Consider the following 22357-nt stretch of genomic DNA (forward strand, 5'->3'; position numbering starts at 1 on the left):
AATTTTTAGTATTTTTGTTCCATTTTTTTTGTGATATTCAAATAATAAATCAGCAAATTATTTTAAAATTTTTTGGAATTATACACGAAAGAGAATTGTATTATATACAATTTTATAATATAATATGTAGCTAATAAAAATATAAAATTTGTTAATTTATTATTTACCCAAAATAAAATTAGTACTGTTTGAATATCAAAATCAATACTTAATTTTTATAAAAAATTTATAAAAATTATTTTATTTTAATTATTTTATTGTAAATTTTTAAAATGTTCTCATATATTTATGACGGAAAAAATATTGTGATTACATATATTTTATATAATTTCATATAATATCATATATTTTCATATAATTTTTAATTTATTTTATAATTAATATAAAATAAATATATTATTTATATATATTAATTTATAATTTATTTTATTATATTAAATTAATTAAATAAATTATTCATATTTATAATATATAATATAATTTATAAAATATATTCGAAATATTTAAAAAATAATAAGTTTAAATTTATTTTTCTAAAATTAACAAAGATATAGATTGTTAAAATTATATATTAATATTTGAATATTTTTATGAGCAATTATATATGTAATCAAAAAAACCAAAAATAATTATTTAATTTCATTTATAATTTTAAAAATATTTATTATTTATTATATTTGATATATATTTAAGAATTTAAATATATATATATATATATATATATTTAATAATATTCAATAATATTATTTTATAAATTCAATAATATTAATAAAATATATATATTTATTTGAATTTAATTATTTAGAATTATTAAATTTTATAGAAATCAAATATACAAATCAATTTTTTTTTAATTTTGTATAATTTTAATTTTCAACTAATTTTCAAAGAAATATTTGAAGAATAATCAATGCAAATATTAAATAAGTACTTAAGTGTTATTTTATTTACTTCACTTATTAAATGAAATATTATTTTATTTATTATGTATTTTTTATTTGAAATCAAAATTTTATTAATTTAAAAAATTATTAATAGTTTATGTAAAAATATTTTTTGTTCATATATTTTTACTCATAACTTGATTTACGTATTATTCAAATAAAACGTGTAGTTGATAACCCTACTTAATCAATAGGATATCTTTTGTTTAATTACAAAGTACATTAGTTCTGCAAAAAAAAACAAAAGGTAAATTTATATCTGTTTTTTATTTATTTATTTATTTAATTTAAAGAATAAATTTGTTTTTTACATTTTTCAAATTATTATAAGAAATAAACGTACTTCAAAAACAAATTTATTCTTTAGATCTATTACAATTATTTAAGTTTATCAATATTTTTGTATTCCATAAAATAATATAAATTTTCAAAAATATACAATTGTTGATTAATATTATAAATATTATAAATTTTTTAATGTAATTAAATTTTTTATTTTTTTTATTTTTATATTTGTTATTTCATAAATTTCAATAACTTTGTTTAGTAATAATTAATTATGAAATTTTAATTCATTGGAATTTTATTGCGGAAGAATTATTTTTATAAAATATTTTATTATCCTAATTTTCGTATTATTTTAATTATGGAAAAAAATAAAATGTTTATATTTTTGCTGAATTATATATATAACAGATCTTATATAACATATGTAATATATAAAAAGAAATTTGTGTACAATGAAGCATTTATATATTTTAATAAATAAAGTAATTATTATTATCGTTTATTAATTATTATCATTTAATAATTAATAAAATAATTATTATTATATCATAAATAACTGATATAAGAATAATTATTTATTTTTATATGTGAACATTCTATGTAAAATAAAATATAATGTAGTACTGAAAATCTTTAATGCTTCATGTTTTATTGTTTTAAATTTATATATAAATTTTTGGTAAAATAAATTATATTAAAAATATATAATATATATATTTATCAAATTAAATGAGATAATTAGAAATTCTTTGTAGGGATTATCATCATGTTAAGGGATTATATAATTTCATAGATGATTGTGCGTGGTTGTTTAACTACATTAATCAAGCGATACATTTGGACTCAATATCATTTGTATATTAAAATGACTTCTTTGCTGGTTCCTTCGGAATCAGTACAAGGAATGACATGTTTGGATCGCACTGCATTCACAACTACTGTTGAATTACCATTTTTAAAAGTTCATGGTATAAAACTATCTAATATAATACCTATAGTAAAAAAATATTTGTTTAAAATAAAAAATTTTAAATCAATTCAAAGTATGGATAATGAAACTATTATATATTTGAATCCATTGTTAATACAATGTTTTGAAGATTTTGTAGAAGATGAAAAAAAGCAATTACTAAAAATGTACAATCAATTTGGAATGACAAAAATAATTTTGAAATATGATAACTGGCAATCTTATGATATATTAAGAGCTATTTTACCTAAGGAAATTGAAGTTCCAACCTCGTATAGCATAATTGGTCATATTGTGCATTTAAATCTACGTGATATACATTTACCATATAAAACTATTATTGGTCAAGTTTATCTTGATACAATTCCAAATGTTCGAACAGTTTTGAACAAAATAAATATTATTCATACAACTTTTAGAAATTTTACTTTAGAAATCCTTGCAGGTGATAAAAATACCATTGCAACAGCAAAAGAAAATGGTTACATATATGAGTTAGATTTTTCTCAAGTTTATTGGAATCCTCGCTTAAGTACAGAACACAAAAATTTAATAACATTTATGAAACCTAATGATGTTTTATATGATGTATTTGCTGGAGTTGGACCATTTGCTATTCCTGCTGCTTGTAAAGGAATTAAAGTATTTGCAAATGATTTAAATCCTGAATCTTATAAATGGTTACAAAAAAATATCATCACTAATAAAGTTAAAACAAATATTCAATCTTTTAATATGGATGGTAGAGATTTTTTAAAAACTATTTTTAAAACTGATATTTTAAATAGGCGAGCTACTAATCAAAGTGGTATAGAACATATAATAATGAATTTGCCAGCACTTGCAATTGAATTTTTAGATGTATTTTTTGATTCTTTTAATGAAAATGAAATTAAACAAATTTGTTATCAACCACCAATTATTCATTTATATTGTTTTGTAAAAACAAATAAAGGAGAAAATGCTTGTAAATTGGGACAATTATTAATAGAACAAAAGCTTGGCTGTAAATTAACATCTAATTCCTTAATTGATTTACATTTTGTCAGAAATATTTCTTTAAATAAAAAAATGATTCGTATATCATTTTTATTGACTAAAAATATATTAATGGGCGAGGAGCCAGCAATGAAGAAATTAAAAATGGAAAATAATTTTGATATATATGTAAGTAATAATATTACAGAAAATAATGGGAAAAAACAAGAAATTACAAAAGAAACAAATAAACAAAAATGTGTTTAAAATAGCAACAGTTCGTAGTGTTAAACTAAAGGCAAAAGCGCAAAAAGTGATGATTAATTTAAAAAAAGTAAGTAAATTTTTTAAGACAATATAAATTACAAAAATAAAATATATTTAAATATTAATGATGAACATGAATTTACATATTTCACAAATAAATATATTTAGATTTCAATATATGTAATAAGATAATATGTAGAATACAATAAATAAAATATAATAATATATGCCATTTTTCTTTCTCAATTTTAATAGTTGGACTTGAAAAAAAATAAAACAACTAAGAGAAATATAGATAAAACAGTGCAAATTGATCAACAGTTTCAAGAATTACGAAGAGAAGTAAATAAATTTAAATCAAAAATAAAAACTAATGCAAAACAAAACAAAAAAAAGAAGATGCAAAATATAGCACTAGTACAAACTGATATAACAACTTCTTTAGTTGACAAAATGCAAATTTAATCAATATTTTTAGTTTAGTGTTTGAAATTTATAATATTTTGTATTTAATTAACAATATAATATTCATTTATTTTATACAATATATCAAAAATATTGTAAATAATATATTATGTAAGTTTTTAGTGAACAAATTTCTTATCAAATAAATATAATTAAATACATAAACTTAATGGGTTTGTTTCTTATCACCTAATTATCTCTTTTTATTTATCTGGACATAAATGTCAAGAAGTTTTATGGTATCTTATTTGATTAATGATAACTTTAGTTTTTTATAAATTTTAAATGAAGAATTCATAAATATAAATCTATTTTAATCTGCACAGGAAAACCATTCATGATGGAAACTGTCTATACTGCTGGTTTAATTGTAATAGGAGATGAAATTCTACGTGGACAAATTATAGATACAAATACATCATACTTGGCAAAAAGATTACAAGCTTCTGGTATTAAACTTCGGAAAGTAACAGTAATTCTTGATATTGTGTGTATTACTTTTTTAAAAAATCTTTGTTTTTCATAATTGTGTATAAAAATTATAAAATATTTATATTTTAATCATATAATTATATAAATATTAAATTTTATTAAATTTTTATATTTTTTATTTATTTTATTAAGAAAATAATATTTTATGTTATATTTTTCAAAATTTTATTAAAATATACAATTTTTAAGATATAAATATACTTTTATGTATTTTTTCATTGAAACCTAAATTCTCACTACATATAATGTAGCATTTTATGTTAGGTGGATGAAATTGCAAAAACTGTACTTGATTTCTCCAAAGAATATTCTATTGTATTTACATCTGGTGGTGTTGGACCTACACATGATGATGTAACATATGAAGCTATAGCTAAAGGTTTGGGATTAAAACTTGAACAACATGAAGAATTAGTTGATATCTATTTAAATCTTTTTCCTAATCACAAAAAAGAAGCTCAACGTCTTACTATTGTACCAAGACCTTGTGAACTTATTTATGTATATTCACCAAGTGAGTAAATTTTGTTTAATAAAAAAAAATTTAATATAAAATTATTCTTAAAGTTTTATGTTAAATATTTTAATATTATTAGTATATTATATTATTTATAGAATAAAAAATTTTTATTACTGAAATTAATTATAAAAAAATAATTTTCAGAAAAATATGCCATAGTAAAAGTAAAAAATATATACATGTTACCAGGCTCACCAAAATATTTTGAGCTTTCTATTGATACAATTATACCTCAACTAAAAGGAAATATTCCTTTATATTTTGAACAAATAGATATTAATTTAAATGAATTATCAATAGTACAAATTTTAGACGAACATGCTAAGCTTTGGAAAGATAAAATTAATATTGGTAGTTATCCACAAATAATACCTGAGTGTTCTTTTACAAGAATTACATTAGAAGGAAAGAAAGAAGATGTTTTGGAAGCAAAAGCAAAATTTTTATATTCTTTACCAATTCAAAAAATTCGAAATCTAAAAGATGGATTTAGTTATTATCAAGCAGAAACAGTTCTTAAAGATGCTGAAAATGAAGTACATATAAAATATGCAGTAGATATTTTGCAACAATGTTATAAAATGTAAGTATGTTACAAAATATTTTGTTATGAAATTATCTTCATTTAAAATAGGAATAAATCTAAAATTTTTTCATAATTCACTTTTTATATATATTTTTGGTACATATAATTTATTTCATATATATATTTTTATTTTATTTTATAATATATATATTTTTAAAAGGTATAAACCAGAAGAAATTTTTATTAGTTTTAATGGTGGGAAAGATTGCACAGTAGTTTTACATTTAGCTGCCTGTATTACAAAATTACAAAATATCTCTTCATTATTATGCTTATATGTAATAGCGGAACCATTTCCAGAAGTAAGTTTAAAAATAGTAAGGTTAAAAATTATTAAATGACATTTCTAATTTATTCATATTCATATAATTTGCATATTCAGGATGAAATATCTACAACAAGCTATCTGAATAATTTACTTTTTATAATAGAAAGAAAGTATTAAACCAAACTTACTTTGTTTTAAGATATATTTAAGAAATATTTAATTTTAACAATTTTTTTGTAAATGGAAGTATAGAAAAAGCATATAAAGATATTTAATATATTTTTAAATGATATGATATGATTTTTTATTCCAATAGAATGTTTCAAAATGGTTTCATTTATAAGAAATTTATTGTCATTAAATATATATTCTTCAAAATCAAGAAAATTTAATTTGACATTTTTCTTTCTATTGTAAGCATTCTTTCTATTGTAAGTTATTCAACAACCTGTTTTAAATGCTTCATCCTATATGATAAAATATTTAATTTTTATTTTTATAGACATTTAATTAAAGAATTTTACTTATATGTATATTAAAGGTGGATTCGTTTGTGGAAAAAGCTGTTCAATACTATGATTTAGAACTAATAAAAAAAAAATATCCTATGCGATTAGCATTATGTTCATTATTAAATGAAAAGACAAACATAAAAGCAAGTCTTATGGGAATGAGAAAAGGTGATCCTGGTTCAGAAAATTTAGAAGCCTTTACTCCAACTGATCCAAATTGGCCAAACTTAATTCGTGTAAATCCTATTTTAAATTGGTCATATGATCAAGTATGGAAATTTTTATTGAAACATAATGTACCTTATTGTCCATTATATGATAAAGGATATACAAGTTTAGGAACAAAATCAACAACAAAACCGAATCCACGATTACAGGATCCTAATGATTCATCATTATATTTTCCTGCATATACTTTAACTGATGAATCCACAGAGAGACAAGGCAGAATGTAGCTATGAAAAACAAGTAAAAAAAAAAAAAAATATATATATATGTATTAAATATATATATATATATATATATGTATAAATTATTATTTTATAATATTATGCAACATTTTATCCAAGTTGAAAACTATTGCAAAAAAATACAAAGAATATTTTATTTTCTTTACTTTTTATTTTAATATATTTTAATATAAAATGTTTTTTTTTTTATTAAAAATATTTTATTATAGAGTTAATATGTTTGTGGAATATTTTTGGAGAATTGATTATTACAGAAAGAATAAAATAAAGACAAAAATTGATATTAAAAAAATATTGATTGTTAAATAGCAATTTAAGTTTGTATTTCTTTTTTTCTGTTATGAAAAACAGAGTGTAACAGAGATAAAGTTTTATTTTATTTGTATCTCTTTTCTTTTAATGCAAATTTCAATATTTATAATTTAATAATAAATCATAACTTATATTTTTATATATTAATTTTTGTATTTGTTTTGATCCTTAGAATTGATTTTTGAAAAATATTTCATGAATATTTTATATACGTATTTTTTAAAAATATTTCTTTAATTTTAAATTATATATTTAATATTTCTGATTATTTAACTGAAGAAACAAGAAAATGTTTTTATGAAAATATTAATATTAATAAAAACTATAAATAAATTAATTTAAAAATTATTTGATAATAATCTTTATATATCTGATAAAAATATATTTAAATACAGCAATATATAAATCTAAAGAATAATGGAAATAATTTTTAATTATAAAATTTTAATTATAAATAAATATATCTAAATAAACGTTTCTATATTTTTATTTATTTTTTGGCTAATGTTTTAATAAATTAGAAAATGAAATATAAAATAAATAATATATCAAATTCGAAGGAACATTCATTCTTGATTAAATCGAAATTTCTATTTCTATGATTCAGAAAAAAATTCTGACTATTATCGTGATTAATTTTTATGACGTTGACGCACGTTCTTGCTGACCTAGAGCAACTAGAGGATGATCCCCGGCTGATCCTCATACGAAGCCAACAAAGCTAGTGGATTAAGGTTTCGTTGATTCAAGGTGGTAGAAGGAATGGTATAAAACAGCCAACTGTATCAAGGAGAGGGGCTGGCAAACGGAATGATCGAGATGTCCAACGACAGTATTCATTGGGAAGCGAGATACTTACCTGCAGGACCACCACGTTTGCTGGGATGGAATGTTCCCGCTGAAGAATTAGTTCATATACCGGAACATTGGCTGGTCTATCCTGAGCCGAACCCCTCTCTTCATTATTTATTGGCCCTTTTATATATTCTTTTTACTTTTCTTGCTTTACTCGGAAATGGTTTAGTAATATGGATCTTTTGCGCGTAAGTTATTTTCTTTATTAAAATATTCATTACTTTAATATTATTTTTGCTGCAATATTTCTTTTTATTGTTAATATATCATAAAATATTGAAATTTTATATTATTTTTATCATTATAAAAATATAAATTAAATTAATTCTTATGTTTAATTTTTTATCATTTTTCCAAGTGCTAAATCATTAAGGACTCCTTCAAATATGTTTGTTGTGAATCTGGCAATTTGCGACTTCTTTATGATGATCAAGACACCTATTTTTATATACAATTCCTTTAATACTGGTTTTGCTTTGGGAAACTTAGGATGTCAAATATTTGCAGTTATTGGTTCTTTAACTGGAATCGGTGCTGCGATTACAAATGCAGCTATAGCATATGATAGATACAGGTACGAAATTTTATTTTATTTTTAAATAAGAAAAATTATAAACAAATAAATTTATCGAAATAATTTAATTCTATACCGTAAAAATTAATCATGTAACTTATTTCAAGATATTATTAAATTTAAATATGAGATAAATTATTGAATTTATAAACTTCAAATTTTAATTTTTTAATTTTTATAAAAATTTGATTTTATATAAGAGAAAAAGAAAAATTTTAAGTTGGCTAATTTATAGAATATATTATAATAATACTGTATAATAATATTTTTACGATAATATTATTATCAAATTTTAACTTTATAATATTTTAATTCAATAATAAATAAGAATAGATTTTATCTAGTATTTTTTATAATATAATATATATATCTTTTCAATATGAAAAAGATTTTCTATAATCTTCATTCTATGATTTTCATAAAATCTTGTCTTCATTTATAAAATAAGTTTAATATATTCTATTTCAGTACAATAGCAAGACCATTGGATGGCAAATTATCGCGTGGACAAGTAATTTTATTTATCGTATTAATCTGGACTTATACCATACCATGGGCACTAATGCCTGTAATGGGAGTATGGGGACGTTTTGTACCAGAAGGCTTTCTTACCAGTTGTTCTTTCGATTATCTGACTGATACTAATGAAATACGAATTTTTGTTGCTACCATATTTACTTTCTCCTATTGCATTCCAATGATACTTATAATCTATTATTATAGTCAAATTGTCAGTCATGTCGTAAATCATGAGAAAGCACTCCGAGAACAGGCAAAGAAAATGAACGTCGATAGTTTACGAAGTAATGCGAATACAAGTTCTCAAAGTGCTGAAATTCGTATAGCAAAGGTATTATGTTTTTATTATTATGTTTTCGATTAAATTATAATTTTTTTTTTATATTTATTATATTTATTATATTATTATATTTATATTTTTTTATAATTTTAATTTTTTATTTTATCAATTATATCAATTCTTATAATAATTTTATTAATATTAATATTAATCGAATATCATTATTGTGATAATTTAATAAAACAATGCTTAAATAAATCAAGTTTTTTGTTTCAAATTTTTAATATTTTATAAATAATGGAAATGAAATTCGAATATTATATAAATCATATAATTATTTCATATCATAATTGTAATTGATTTATAATATAATATCAATATCAATATATAAATATTTTATTATAATTAAAAAGACAATGCTCAATCTTGTACTTTAAGATAAAATCTTTTTTATTTATTTTCTTTTATTTATTTTCTATTGCTATCAATCTTTTTGTTTAAAATAAAAAATATATTATTATTTATATATTTTATATATTATGTTATTATTTATATTTAATAATGTATTTATTTAGCTATTTTTAAAGAACTATTATTTATATTAATTATAATTTTTTGATATTTATAATTAATATTTTTGTGTTTATTTGAAGGCTGCCATCACAATTTGCTTCTTATATGTTCTCTCATGGACTCCATATGGTGTGATGTCAATGATTGGTGCATTTGGTAATAAAGCACTTTTAACACCTGGTGTTACGATGATACCTGCATGTACATGTAAAGCTGTTGCTTGTTTGGATCCATATGTATATGCCATAAGTCATCCCAAATATAGGTAAATTTATGTAATCAATTGTAAAATGTTTTTGAACATATTAAGAATATATATTAAAAAATTAAAATTATTTCTAATTTATTTCTATTATAATATTTATAATTTTTTTAAATAAAATTATAATATATATATTATATCTTATATTATTATATATAAGATATAATAAGATATATGATATAATATATGTATATCTTTTAATAAGTATTATTTTTGATATATTCTTTTATTTAAAATTTTTTTCATGTTTTTTAATTTTTATTGAATAAATTTTGATTATAATTACAATTTTGATATTTTATTATTGTATTATATATAAAAATAAATTTCTAGAAATTTATAATTTATATTAAAGATGAGATAAAATATACATAACTATTTAAATAGATTAGAACTACAGAAACGACTACCATGGCTAGAATTACAAGAAAAACCAATATCTGATTCGACAAGCACTACAACTGAGACAGTAAGTACACCACCGGCCTCAAGTTAAATTTTAATTAAAACTGTTTTCCGAGAACAAAGAATAGGATTGTGTTCGGCTTTTGTTTGATTATTTTATTTCCATTCCATTAAAAATATGCAGTCCTTGTATAGTGAAAACAATAAAGCAATTTTCTGGCATTATGTACTTCCATAATTTTCCTCAATGTAATTTGCATATATAATGTACATAAATATTATATAAATATTTATTATATATTTTACTATATATTTTTTCGCAAAAGAAAATAAAAATAATAAACTAAAATAGTTTATTATTCATATCTTGTGATATATGTTGATGAACACTAATTGGCGAACTTACATGATCATTAATTTTTTTCTCATTTTTATTGTTCATAGTTATTGCTAATCATTGCATAGCTAAAATATATCTTACAATGTTTTATATTATATATATTATATTAATATATTCTTTTTCTAAAACAGTTTTATATAATATATATTATCTTTCTAAAACTCTTTCTAAATTATATTATATATAATTATATTAAAGGCATGAAGAATAAATATGTAATTAGAAGAAAGAATAAATATGTATATTAAATATTTTTGAAAAAACAGCGATTTTTTTTTTTATAATTTTTTCTTTCATTTTGTGTTTCATATTTTTTTTCTTTCTTTCATTTTTTTCATTTCTTTTGTGTTTTATCTCTTTGTTTTTATTTTTATATTATTGTTATATTTCATTGTTTTATATGATATATTATTGTATGACTGTAATATTATTACTATATTGTAAAAAAGATTTTATATGAAAATTATTTAACGAAGTATATTCAACAAAATATTTTATTTTTTAAAAATAAAAAATTTAAAAAAAGATTTAATAATTTTTTTATATGATAAATAATTTAAATGAAAAAATTTGATTTTTTATTTATAAATTGAAATTCAAACATATCTTAATTAAGTCAGTATATACATTAATCGCAAGCAATATGTGCTTGCGAGATTTATGATTTGCTTATTTGAAGAAGTTCCTCGCATGAAAATTTTTTTCCATTATTATCAATTACTGGTCTCTTACTAAGCCTAAACAAAGAAATTAGAATAATATTGCTTGGTAGGACATTGTTTTTGATTAATTGATACTCATTAATTATATATTTTTGAGATAACCTGGCTCGATCCTAACGTTGACCAACCAGTTTGAGGAATTTTCCTCTAACTTGGGGATATCGCAAGGATACTAACCGTGATTTTATTATCTATAATTATTATTATATATTATTATATCCCATCAAAAAATTGCGATCCTTTTATTAGAAAAGATTCCAAAGAAGACGAATCCTTACCAAAAAATAAAACAAGAGAAATTTAATTAATAAATTTAATCTAATCTAATCTTGTCGTAAACATACAACATCGGATAGAAATAGATAGTTTTCTTTGTACTACGCATTATGTTTTGACCATCGGAGATGATTATTGTTAGAAATATAATGAGAGATCCAGATTTCATATAGACATACTGCAATTGTAATACAATCTTATCGTTACAAGCACTAGTATTTTATTATACACACAAACATTTACCTCAATCGAAAGATCATTCAACACATATACATGCACTTAATGATACAATAACTTGTATCCAACATTATTGTAAATGTGAATATATATTATTAATGTATTCACATTATTGTTAATGTATAAAAATATATATATAGGTAATAGTATATAATTAATAAAGAATGCTGCAATGAAGAACTAAAATTGGCAAATTACAACTTTATTCATTTATTACATATTATAGCTACAATTCTAGGCCTTAAAAATTCGAAAATAAAAAAAATTTATATGGACAGCAGAATAAATCAAATTAACTTATGCTTGTAATAGATTGATATTATAAATTATATTATAAATATTAAAAAATCTTTTATATAACTACATTGCATAATTGAGAATTGCATTGTATAATTATATATCTATATTTTGTAATTAATATTTTTAGTTTTTTCTTTAATCAAATAAACATTTTAATTTCGAACATCTTTGTGTCGAATTATATTTTGCGTAGATGAAAATTGTTATCGATATAAAAAATCCTTCAATTTTTTTCGATTATTTGATAAAAAAGTGAATAAAAAGTTATTTTACATTGTTTAGTTTTATGTATATCAATTATCAAAGCGTTACGCCTCGATCATCAGACTTATTCCATTAAATTAAGATCAATAAAAATATAGAAATATTTGAACTATGAAATTAGTAAAAAAAATGTCTTTTTCTATATTGTTTTTATATATGTATACTCAAAATTTATTGCGCAGTGATTTAAAATTTTTTTTAATACTATCTTAAATATTAAATATTAAATATTATTAATCTATATAAATATTATTAATCTATAATTAAATATTAATAATCTAAAATTTATTTGATGCCTTTCTATGATATAGTTTTTTTTGTACTATGTTGTCACTAATTTTTCTAAGACAATTAGAATAATAAATAATAAATCATTTTTTCATATATCTTTCTAGGAACTTCCGACTATATTAATTCACAGAAGATATTGATTTATTTAAAAATTTTAAGCAATTACAAGATATCAAGATCTAACTTTGAATAACAAATATAAAAAAAGATATTGATAACTTTTAAAGTGAAAAATTTTTTAAAACTAATGACATTCTAATAAATATATTTATATTTGATATAAAAAAAAATTACAATCAAAATTATTTATATTATTTTTTAAAAAAAACTTTTATATTGAGAAATGCATTTAATATTAATAAAAAGTATAATAAAAAATATTCGTGAGGTGTGAATTTCGAACCATCAACATAATAAAAATTCCTAAATAGATGCATTTATGGGAAATATTAATTTTTTTTTTCTTCATTAATTTGCAATTGTAATAGTTATATATTTTTCTATATCTACGATAACAATGAATAGAAATGCCACTAGAGATATGTATTTTATTGACGTCTTGTTTAAAAATGTAGGAGAGAACGTCTTTGTTTTGCTTGACAAATTACAGCAAAATTTAAATTACAGAGAGATCTTTTATGTTTCTTTCGATTAAAATAAAAAAAAAACGATCACCATTTAAGAAAAAAAGAGATGATTGAATTTTTTGAGTACGCATTGCAATTATATTTGCGCGTTAAATCTTTCTATTATATGTCATTTTTCTTTTTTTTTTCGGCGAAAATAATAAATTAATAATTATTTCACTGTTATTTAACGCGATTGTATAAAAGTTTCATGGAAAATATAATCGTTACCGCGGCTAATAGACATCAGTACATCATCAGATATAGCACAGACAATACTTGCGCTTTGGCTATTTTCTATATGAGCATATTAACACGTTTTATCATTTTTTAATATCTATAACATTCGAGAAGTACACTTTTTTTTCAACTTTTAAAAATGAACTAAATTCATGGTCATACATATAAGCGCTTTTCACAGTGAATTTGCTAATTATATAAAATAATATGGAAAAAAATGATTAGGTAAATATAACTCTTCGGAAGTGAAGTTTCGTATCTAAAATTAAATGAAAAAGAAATTATTTTTACATCAATTTTAATGTAAATAATTTATTACAGGATTCTAATAATTCTGTTTTGTATTATTATATTACTTTTCATAGTATTATTGAAGTTATATTTTTTATAATTATATAAAATTTAAATTGTACTATATAATAAGAAATATTAATGCATAAGAAATAATTTTGCAACTTTGCAACTTTATTTTTTTTTTTAAATAGATTAAGAGTTTTATGTTCTATATATTATTTAAAAACCTATTATTTATTTATATTATTTATTTTAGTTCATAAAATTTAAAAATAAATTCATTTATATACTACTATATATTGTTTTCTAGAATATAATATACAACAGAATGAATAGAACAACCTGTAAATGTTTTAATTTATACAATAATAATTTTAATTTATACATGTCTATATAAATATAACATGTTTTGAATTTATTTAAAATTTATTTAAAATATTTGAAATATAAGTAAGAATAATATTATTTGTTTAAATTGTATTATTCTTATTTTTATTTATTCATATTTTAAAAAATTAATTAAATAGAACAAAAATGAAAATTTAAAAATTTAAAAAGGGCAGTTATCATCAAGTTTTTTCATAATTTACGTTCCTACACTTTTTCAAGTACTTATGTTATGTTATATGTTTTGATCTTAACCAGGCATGTGTCATTTCGCGTGTCTAATATCTTCTTACAACAATATTATTATATCTAATTATACATAAGACACTCAATAGACGAACGAACACTTGTAATTTCAAACAATATATTAGTAAAATTTATTCGAAAGTTCGTTTTAAAAAAAACGATAGATTTCTCAATTATTTATAGATTAAGATTGCGTGTTTTCATTATGCTATTTAATGCATATAGTATTCGCGTGACGCAAAGCTGTTCTAATGAAATTAGGCGAAAGGAGAAAATAACAGAGTTATATGATTATGTAGATTAGAATATATCTCATGAAATTCTCTTTTTTTCAGCGAACAAGAAAAAGCATATTGCCTAAAAATTTTTATTTGCTATTATTATTATTATTATTATTAATTTCTATTATTATTAGAATTATTATTATTTATATTATTTTTGAATCTGTTTTTTTAAAACTTTGATTAACACTTGTTAACATTCTTTAACACTTGTTTTTATTTTATTTTTATTATTTTATGTACTATTTTGTATTTTTCTTAATATTATATCTCAATTTTTTTTTTTTAAAATACTATCTTTGTAATTCTTTCAAGCGTATGCATTCTTTATAATTTTTTTCCATTTTTTTTTTCGAAAATATGGATCCTTTGTGTGCATTAATCAATCTTTATTTTAATATTATCGAACGTATATCATTCTTTTTAAAAATTATCGTACATTCCCTTATATATATTTATATGATAGATCGAATTGATGTATCAACAATATATCATTATATTCGAAAGTAAATGTATAGTTTAATTATTACAGAAGAAAAAATATTAATGTATGATCGCAAAGCGTTTCAGAAATTAATGGTATTTCTAAAAAAGAAAATATTAAGATATGATTGCAGAGTGTTTTGTATCTACATATATATACGCAATATAGAACAAAAATATTATACTAAAAGAATATTACGCTATGACGAGAAATGATGTTCTTGAGGAAGACAATTTGTATCGGTTCCTTTGCAATTATTACTACTCATCTTGATCTTTCGTTTATCCTCGATGTTTAATTTTTTTGCTTTATGAGCTCGTAATGAAGATATCAATATTGTTTGACTGTCCTTCGAAGATTCCTCCATCTTTACTCGCGATTTTTTTCGTTCCTCTTTGTTCTTATTCTCTGTCATTACTTCATCTTGCGTGTGCTTCTCTTCTAAAAATTTATTAAAAATTAAATTATTGAAATTAATTAAAACGATGATAAGTGTATTCATATTTTTAAAAAAATGATAAATGATAAATAGATTTAAAAATGACATAAAATCTTTTATTTCAAAATAAATTTAAAAATATAGGAAATATAAATAAAATCATTTTATATATATATATATATAATTGTATATTATATAAACTTATATATTAAAATTTTTAAAAAATATTTAAAAAATTATGATTATATTATATGTATATATATTTTTCTAAATTTTAAAAAATTATATTTTTAATAAAAATGTATTTCTAAAAATTTTAATATATAAGTTTATATAATATACAATTATATATATATAAAATGATTTTATTTATATTTATATATTTTATTTATATATAATATATATATATTATATATAATAATTTTTGAAATGCATAAAATTTTATGAAAAAAAGTACTGGAAATAATTAAAGTTATATCAAATATATAAATATTTAATTTATACATAGGAATATAAAATATTTAAATATTTAAATACAAAAATTATTAAACAAATGATAAATAATCAACTTAAATAATCATCAATTTTTTGAAAAAATATTAACTAAAAGATAATATACTTATTATAAAAATTTGATTGCTAGCGAAATTTACTTAATAATTGATAGATTTTTCATAATATCTATTAGGTTAAATTAGTCTTAATAAATTAATAAATCCATGAGACTCAGATTTAATATGCAGGATGAGTAATACTCAGAATTTTTAGAAGAAAAAGCGAAACAATGTTAAATCGGATAATTTTTACATACATACATACATATATGTATGTATATACATACATATGTAAAAATAAAAAGTTTATTCTGCAAAGGATTTGATTCTCTAACTATTTATAACTCTAACTCATATTTTAATGACGAAATTAAAAATATCTTGCTTTTGTGTTTTTTTCAAATTTGGATCATTTATAACAATTTATCAAATGATTATTATTAATAATTACTAAAGTTTTATCGAGAAAAAAATCGATCGAGCCGAATAAGCATGATAAAATTGTACCTAAATTAAATTGAACTTGACAATTATTAAAATATATTTTATGGAATTTTAGAATAGTGAAATATTATTTTTTTATAATTTTATAATTTTATATATATAATAATATATAATTATATATATAATAATATCCAGTAGAACGATAATACTTTTTATAATTTAATTTGATAATAATCAATTTTTAATATTATATCATTATAATCAAATAAAATATTTTTTTGATCATTTTTTAATTTTTTTGATCATTAATAATAATGATAGTCCATAAATAACATTTTATGCAACACTCCAAATTATATTGATAGCGTGAATATTTCCATTTTAATAAATATTTTAATCACGAATGAATTATATGAATAATTGATAACAAAAATACAAGAAAAATTTTGAATAGAATCATTATAAAATCGTTACATATATAATATTATATAATATTATATAATATTTAATATATTATGTTAATTATATAATATTTAACGTTTTTTCATTCAGTAAAATTCAGTAAAAATCGCATTAGTAATATTATTATATTTTCAATAATTCTTTAAAAAAATTTTGTTAAATATTCATATTATATTCATGTATATAAAAAAATTAATATATTTTTCTATTCTATAAAAGTATTATTAGAGTAAATTTTATAATAATAATATTTTTATTTTATGATTATATGATTTATTTTATGATTTTATTTTATGATTATAATACTATTCATATGATTTTTTAGAAACATTTATATATATAAAATGGAGAAAAATTTATTTATTTTATGTTTGTAATTTTTATGTTTACAATAAATCGCTAAATCCCAGAGATATAAAAAAAAAACAGAAGTAAATAAGTACTAAAGAAATAGTATTAAAGAAATAGTATTAAAGAAATAGCAAGTATGTTTTCTGAATATTATCTTATTTTTAAACAGTTTACAAAATTTACGTAAATTTAAATTTCAATAAATCTAGCACAAATTAGAAATTAGAAATTGATTTAGATCTTAAAAATGTATGTTTTTAACATTTTCTCAATTTGTTAGAATTATAAATATTTGAACCTAACTTAGATACATAGTATTATATGCACTTAAAGATGTTCAGTTTTTTCTTATTTCAACAGTAAATAAAAATAGAATTTTAAAAAAAAGTATATTCAAAGTCATGATGCTGATATTTTTTGATAAATTTTTACACAATGATAAGACTTGAAATATCGAAACTATAAAAATTAAAGATTTATATATGTGATTTATCTTAAATCAATTAGATACAAAATATTATCAATTAATGAATATTTTACTTCATGAAATAACAAAAAAAAAAAAATAAATCTAAAATCTATGCTAAATAAATTAATTTAATTGTATAAAATATTTCATTATTTTTTCAAATAATTTATTATTATTTCAAATAACCTTAAAAAATAATTTTAAAATAATATTAAACTCTTTTGAAATATTCAAGTCTGATATTAAATAATTAAAAAATCAATTTGTTAGTGGATTTTTTCAAGCGACTAACTATGATATTCTTTTAAAAAATGAAAAAATATAAAATTTATAATAAACAAATAAATAAAACAATTTCTTGTAATTAATTTTTTAGTATTTACTTCAACGAACTACAAAAAAACTACAAAAGGAGAAGCTAAGTACCTTCAAGAACCTCGTCGAATATCGATCTCTTCATCTTTGAAACACAATTCTTTTCTTCGCTTTGATTCATCTTAGACAGTAATGGGGAAACAGATTGTTTTATCCTTGTCCCGTTTATATTGGTGAAAACATCACAGGTGCTCGTTTCATTATCGCACATACTTATGATCGAAGCATTATCTGTGATAAGCTTCTCCGTATCTGAATCTCCGATGTTGTTATAGTAATTATTGCTGCTTTCAGATTTCTTCAGAATTGACTTGGATATTCGGTGCTTATCTATGAAAGGCACATCCTCGCTATCTATCGAATCAATGGACAGGGAAAGTTTGCTCTCAGTGTTCGTTCCTGAAATTTGCCTTCGATGACCTGCATATACAGTAGACACTTCCAAGTATTGCGTTGACCCAGAATATAAAAAAAATCGATAAAAGAGTAAATTGATAGATAGATATGACTCAAATATATATAATGTGATTCAGCCATTAAACATGTTACTGATAGATATAAGAATGATATGTTTAATATAGATATATTTATATATATTAAAAAGTACATAATTAGTAGAAAATAATAATATATTTTTAAAAATATATTATATTTATTAATTATATTTAAATATTAAATTAAATAATTAAAATATTATTATTTAAATAATTGGAAAATATTTAGAAAATAATTATTAATTTTATTTATTTAACGAAAGAAAAGAATTGGAATTTGTTGTAAAAATTTAAAATTAATTATTATTAAAATTATAATTATTATAATCTTTCATTGATTCTAGGAAGTTAAATAATATATTATTTTAATATATTATTTCTTATTTATATTTGAATAAAAATTTGATTTTTCTTGAAATTATTTAATTATTTAAATATCGAATAAAATAATTTTTTGTTTTATTCATAAACATTTTTTGAAATTATTTCTTAAATATTTTTTAATATTATAATATATGAAAAATATAAAAAATAGTAATATGAAAAAAATTTCTTTAAAATTAATTACATATAATTAATTATAATATAAATCAAATTATAAATAAATTAATTATAATATAAAATAACTTGATTTTATAATTTATAATTTATATACAAGTATTTATTGTTTTATTTAAAATATTAAAATATTAAATTAAAAAAAATGAATTAAAATGATTCATTAATGCAATTATTATTTTTTATTTTTATATTAAATATAATTATTTTTTGAATATTATTATTTTTTTTTATATTAAATATAAAATAATTTCTAGATATACATATAGAATAATATATAATTTGGATGCAATATTTTTTTAATATAAAACAAATAAAGATGAAATAAAGATATATATTTTTATGTTTGATAAAAATATTACATATAATTATATTACATATAATATATTACATATATATATTTATTTCAAATTAAAAGGTTAAAAATTTGAAACTAGAGAATTTTATTTCAAATATTTATTTAAATAGATATTATTAAAAATATTAAAAAAATTATAAGGATTAGATACTTGAATTTATTAAAATTATTACAAATTAATTGTGAAAAAATAAAATATACATATAATTAATTATAAATATATACATAAAAATAATAAAATGATATATATAAATTATACATATGATATATATTTGTATAGTTAACAATTTTAAGTACAAATATTAAATTATTTAATTTTCCATTAATAAATTATATTAATAAATTATATTTATTTTTTTTAAATAATTTTCAATTATTTGAATGTAATAATTTAAAATTTTTTTTAATGAAATACAATAGAATAATAAAATAAATACTAATAAAAATTTGAAGTTAAAATAAAGTATAAATTGTTTTATACACATATTATGTAAGTATTTTATTTGTATATCTATATACAAATTATTATTTTTTCTTCTAATAATTAAATTTTGTTGTTGATAATAAAATATCAATTATTAGATTAATCTCAATAAAAAAAAAATAAGAAAAATATTTTTTTAAAAAAACAAATGATACTTGTTATATTATATTATCAAGACAAACTGATATAGCGAAAGTATGTAATCATTATAAATTATATATTGTACACATATCACTTTATAGTAATATATAAAATATATCTATCATAACTATATTACTTACCCGTGTAATGTCTGGGTCCAATGTTAGAGCCAAATAAATGATGATTTATTATTCTTGTTGCCGAGGCTAAACTATTATTGGTCGTAAATGGCTTGCCACCTCGTAATCCTCCATAATTGTTCTCCGTAGTCTCCGTTTTCGTAATATTACGAGTCACGATGCTTTCCTGATCGCTGATAAATTGCGCACGAGGTCTTACGCTCTGCAATCACCCGTGCCGGATAACTAATACACTATATTATGCAAACTAATTTATTTGTTAGTACAAATATGTATATATATACACATTTCAATTTTTTCTTGATAAATATTTGTTGGAAATGATCAATAATAAACAATAAACCGAATTTTATGATGGTTAAAAAAAAATAAATATCTACAAGAAAAATTATTTTATGAATTCTTCTTTGATCCTGAATCGAAAAATTGAGATGATGAAAGCTGGATGAATAGATTTTCTTTTTTGTTTGGGGATATGTTAGGAACGAATCTAACTTTATATAAAATAACTTTTCAGTTTATGTTTTCAGTTCATTGGAATTAATCGTATATGTATATATATATTTTTATTCATAACTTGTTATCATTTTTTTAACAATATAAATAATTCATTTGAAGTTATGGTATATGTATTGCATAATATGTGATCAATATAGGATTGCAGGATATTATTTAATCTTAATTTAAAAATTAATGATATTATTAACAATTGGAGTTTTTCACTTCAATGTACTGAAAACTGTGAACACAGTCCTTTTTTAACGCATGTTTGTATGATAATTTCAATAGAATACCATTTTAAAATTCCGAAAGGATATTTTTATGATTTTTGATTATACATAATATATACATTTAAGATAAAATCTAAATATATTCAATTTATGTTCAATATATTCAATTTAAAGTCAAGTGCAATAAATGCATTTAGTAGATACACGAAACAGAATGCGAATACAAGCAAGTTAGTCGTCAACAAATAGAAGAGTGTTATTAAAGCATTTAAATGATTCGAATGACAAAATCAACGGTATAATACCCGTATCATTTTTTGATTGATAGTGTATAGCAAGTTGATTACGCTGCAACTATGACCTTTTTAATCGAGATAAACGACGCCTCTGGATAATCTGGCAAGCCAAACAATAATCTCTCTTTATATTGTCTTTTCTTTGAGCACGATTAATTACGTGCAATATTGTGTGTATTTGTATAGACCTTTTTGATAAGTATCAGGGCATTCAGTATATATGATCGCCCTCAGCAATTTTTCAACTGTGCTCCGTTTGCGATCTTGATGATTCGTGAAACTGAAAAAAGCAGTGATGACATACTGTCAGAGTTCATGTAATAAATTCAGCCTTTTGATTATCACGGACAAGTTGCGATAAGTAGTTACAGAGTACAGAGATAAATCATTCATTCATGTATTCATATTTTTTGTTTAGAAATATATAATAATATATATATATATATATATATATATATATATATTGTTTTGAA

General features: G+C 19.6%; 4 protein-coding genes across 14 annotated transcripts in view; 3 read left to right on the forward strand and 1 right to left on the reverse strand.

Moving 5' to 3' along the window:
* The first annotated feature begins 1155 nt into the window (after positions 1–1155).
* LOC122717763 (FAD synthase-like) lies at positions 1156–7879 on the forward strand. 3 transcript variants are annotated; one of them, XM_043942150.1, is made up of 7 exons: positions 1156–1191; positions 4239–4399; positions 4669–4918; positions 5069–5507; positions 5671–5812; positions 6320–6758; positions 7745–7879. In XM_043942150.1, the coding sequence occupies exons 2-6, from the start codon at positions 4250–4252 to the stop codon at positions 6743–6745; spliced, it is 1407 nt and encodes a 468-aa protein (XP_043798085.1). In that variant the 5' UTR covers positions 1156–1191; positions 4239–4249; the 3' UTR covers positions 6746–6758; positions 7745–7879. The 3 variants fall into 3 exon arrangements, with proteins under 3 accessions (XP_043798085.1, XP_043798084.1, XP_043798083.1); XM_043942149.1 differs by having other exon boundaries at positions 7680–7813; XM_043942148.1 differs by lacking the exon at positions 7745–7879 and having other exon boundaries at positions 6320–6988.
* LOC122717762 (tRNA (guanine(37)-N1)-methyltransferase) lies at positions 1789–3907 on the forward strand. Its single transcript, XM_043942147.1, has 3 exons — positions 1789–1911; positions 1988–3514; positions 3703–3907. Exon 2 carries the CDS (start codon positions 2026–2028, stop codon positions 3445–3447), a length of 1422 nt encoding a protein of 473 aa, XP_043798082.1. The 5' UTR covers positions 1789–1911; positions 1988–2025; the 3' UTR covers positions 3448–3514; positions 3703–3907.
* A 3-nt stretch (positions 7880–7882) lies between the features above and the next one.
* Positions 7883–10672, forward strand: LOC122717765 (opsin, ultraviolet-sensitive). Its single transcript, XM_043942151.1, has 5 exons — positions 7883–8115; positions 8286–8501; positions 8970–9351; positions 9954–10138; positions 10523–10672. Exons 1-5 carry the CDS (start codon positions 7883–7885, stop codon positions 10629–10631), a joined length of 1125 nt encoding a protein of 374 aa, XP_043798086.1. The 3' UTR covers positions 10632–10672.
* A 4755-nt stretch (positions 10673–15427) lies between these two features.
* Positions 15428–22357, reverse strand: part of LOC122717791 (potassium voltage-gated channel protein Shab) — a 71201-nt gene continuing 64271 nt past the window's right edge. For 3 of the 9 annotated variants that reach the window (XM_043942184.1, XM_043942188.1, XM_043942189.1), the window contains 3 exons: positions 20858–21059; positions 18734–19120; positions 15428–16029 (listed from right to left, as the gene is read on the reverse strand). In XM_043942184.1, coding sequence (XP_043798119.1) covers positions 15788–16029; positions 18734–19120; positions 20858–21059 — 831 coding nt within the window. In that variant the 3' untranslated portion in view covers positions 15428–15787. The other 6 variants (XM_043942185.1, XM_043942187.1, XR_006347246.1 and 3 more) reach the window with 6 other exon arrangements.

Source organism: Apis laboriosa, unplaced genomic scaffold (assembly GCF_014066325.1).
Source record: "Apis laboriosa isolate Shangri-la unplaced genomic scaffold, ASM1406632v1 scaffold58_cov148, whole genome shotgun sequence".
NCBI classification, from domain to species: domain Eukaryota; kingdom Metazoa; phylum Arthropoda; class Insecta; order Hymenoptera; family Apidae; genus Apis; species Apis laboriosa.

Excerpts from the sequence above, each read along its gene's own strand:
- LOC122717765 (XM_043942151.1), top strand. The coding sequence starts at position 7,883 with ATGATCGAGATGTCCAACGACAGTATTCATTGGGAAGCGAGATACTTA. Across the intron at positions 8,502-8,969 it reads ATAGCATATGATAGATACAG|TACAATAGCAAGACCATTGG; the intron begins GTACGAAATTTT and ends ATTCTATTTCAG. Across the intron at positions 9,352-9,953 it reads CTGAAATTCGTATAGCAAAG|GCTGCCATCACAATTTGCTT; the intron begins GTATTATGTTTT and ends GTTTATTTGAAG.
- LOC122717763 (XM_043942150.1), top strand. The coding sequence starts at position 4,250 with ATGATGGAAACTGTCTATACTGCTGGTTTAATTGTAATAGGAGATGAA. Across the intron at positions 4,400-4,668 it reads TAACAGTAATTCTTGATATT|GTGGATGAAATTGCAAAAAC; the intron begins GTGTGTATTACT and ends ATTTTATGTTAG. Across the intron at positions 4,919-5,068 it reads TATTTATGTATATTCACCAA|AAAAATATGCCATAGTAAAA; the intron begins GTGAGTAAATTT and ends AATAATTTTCAG.
- LOC122717762 (XM_043942147.1), top strand. The coding sequence starts at position 2,026 with ATGATTGTGCGTGGTTGTTTAACTACATTAATCAAGCGATACATTTGG.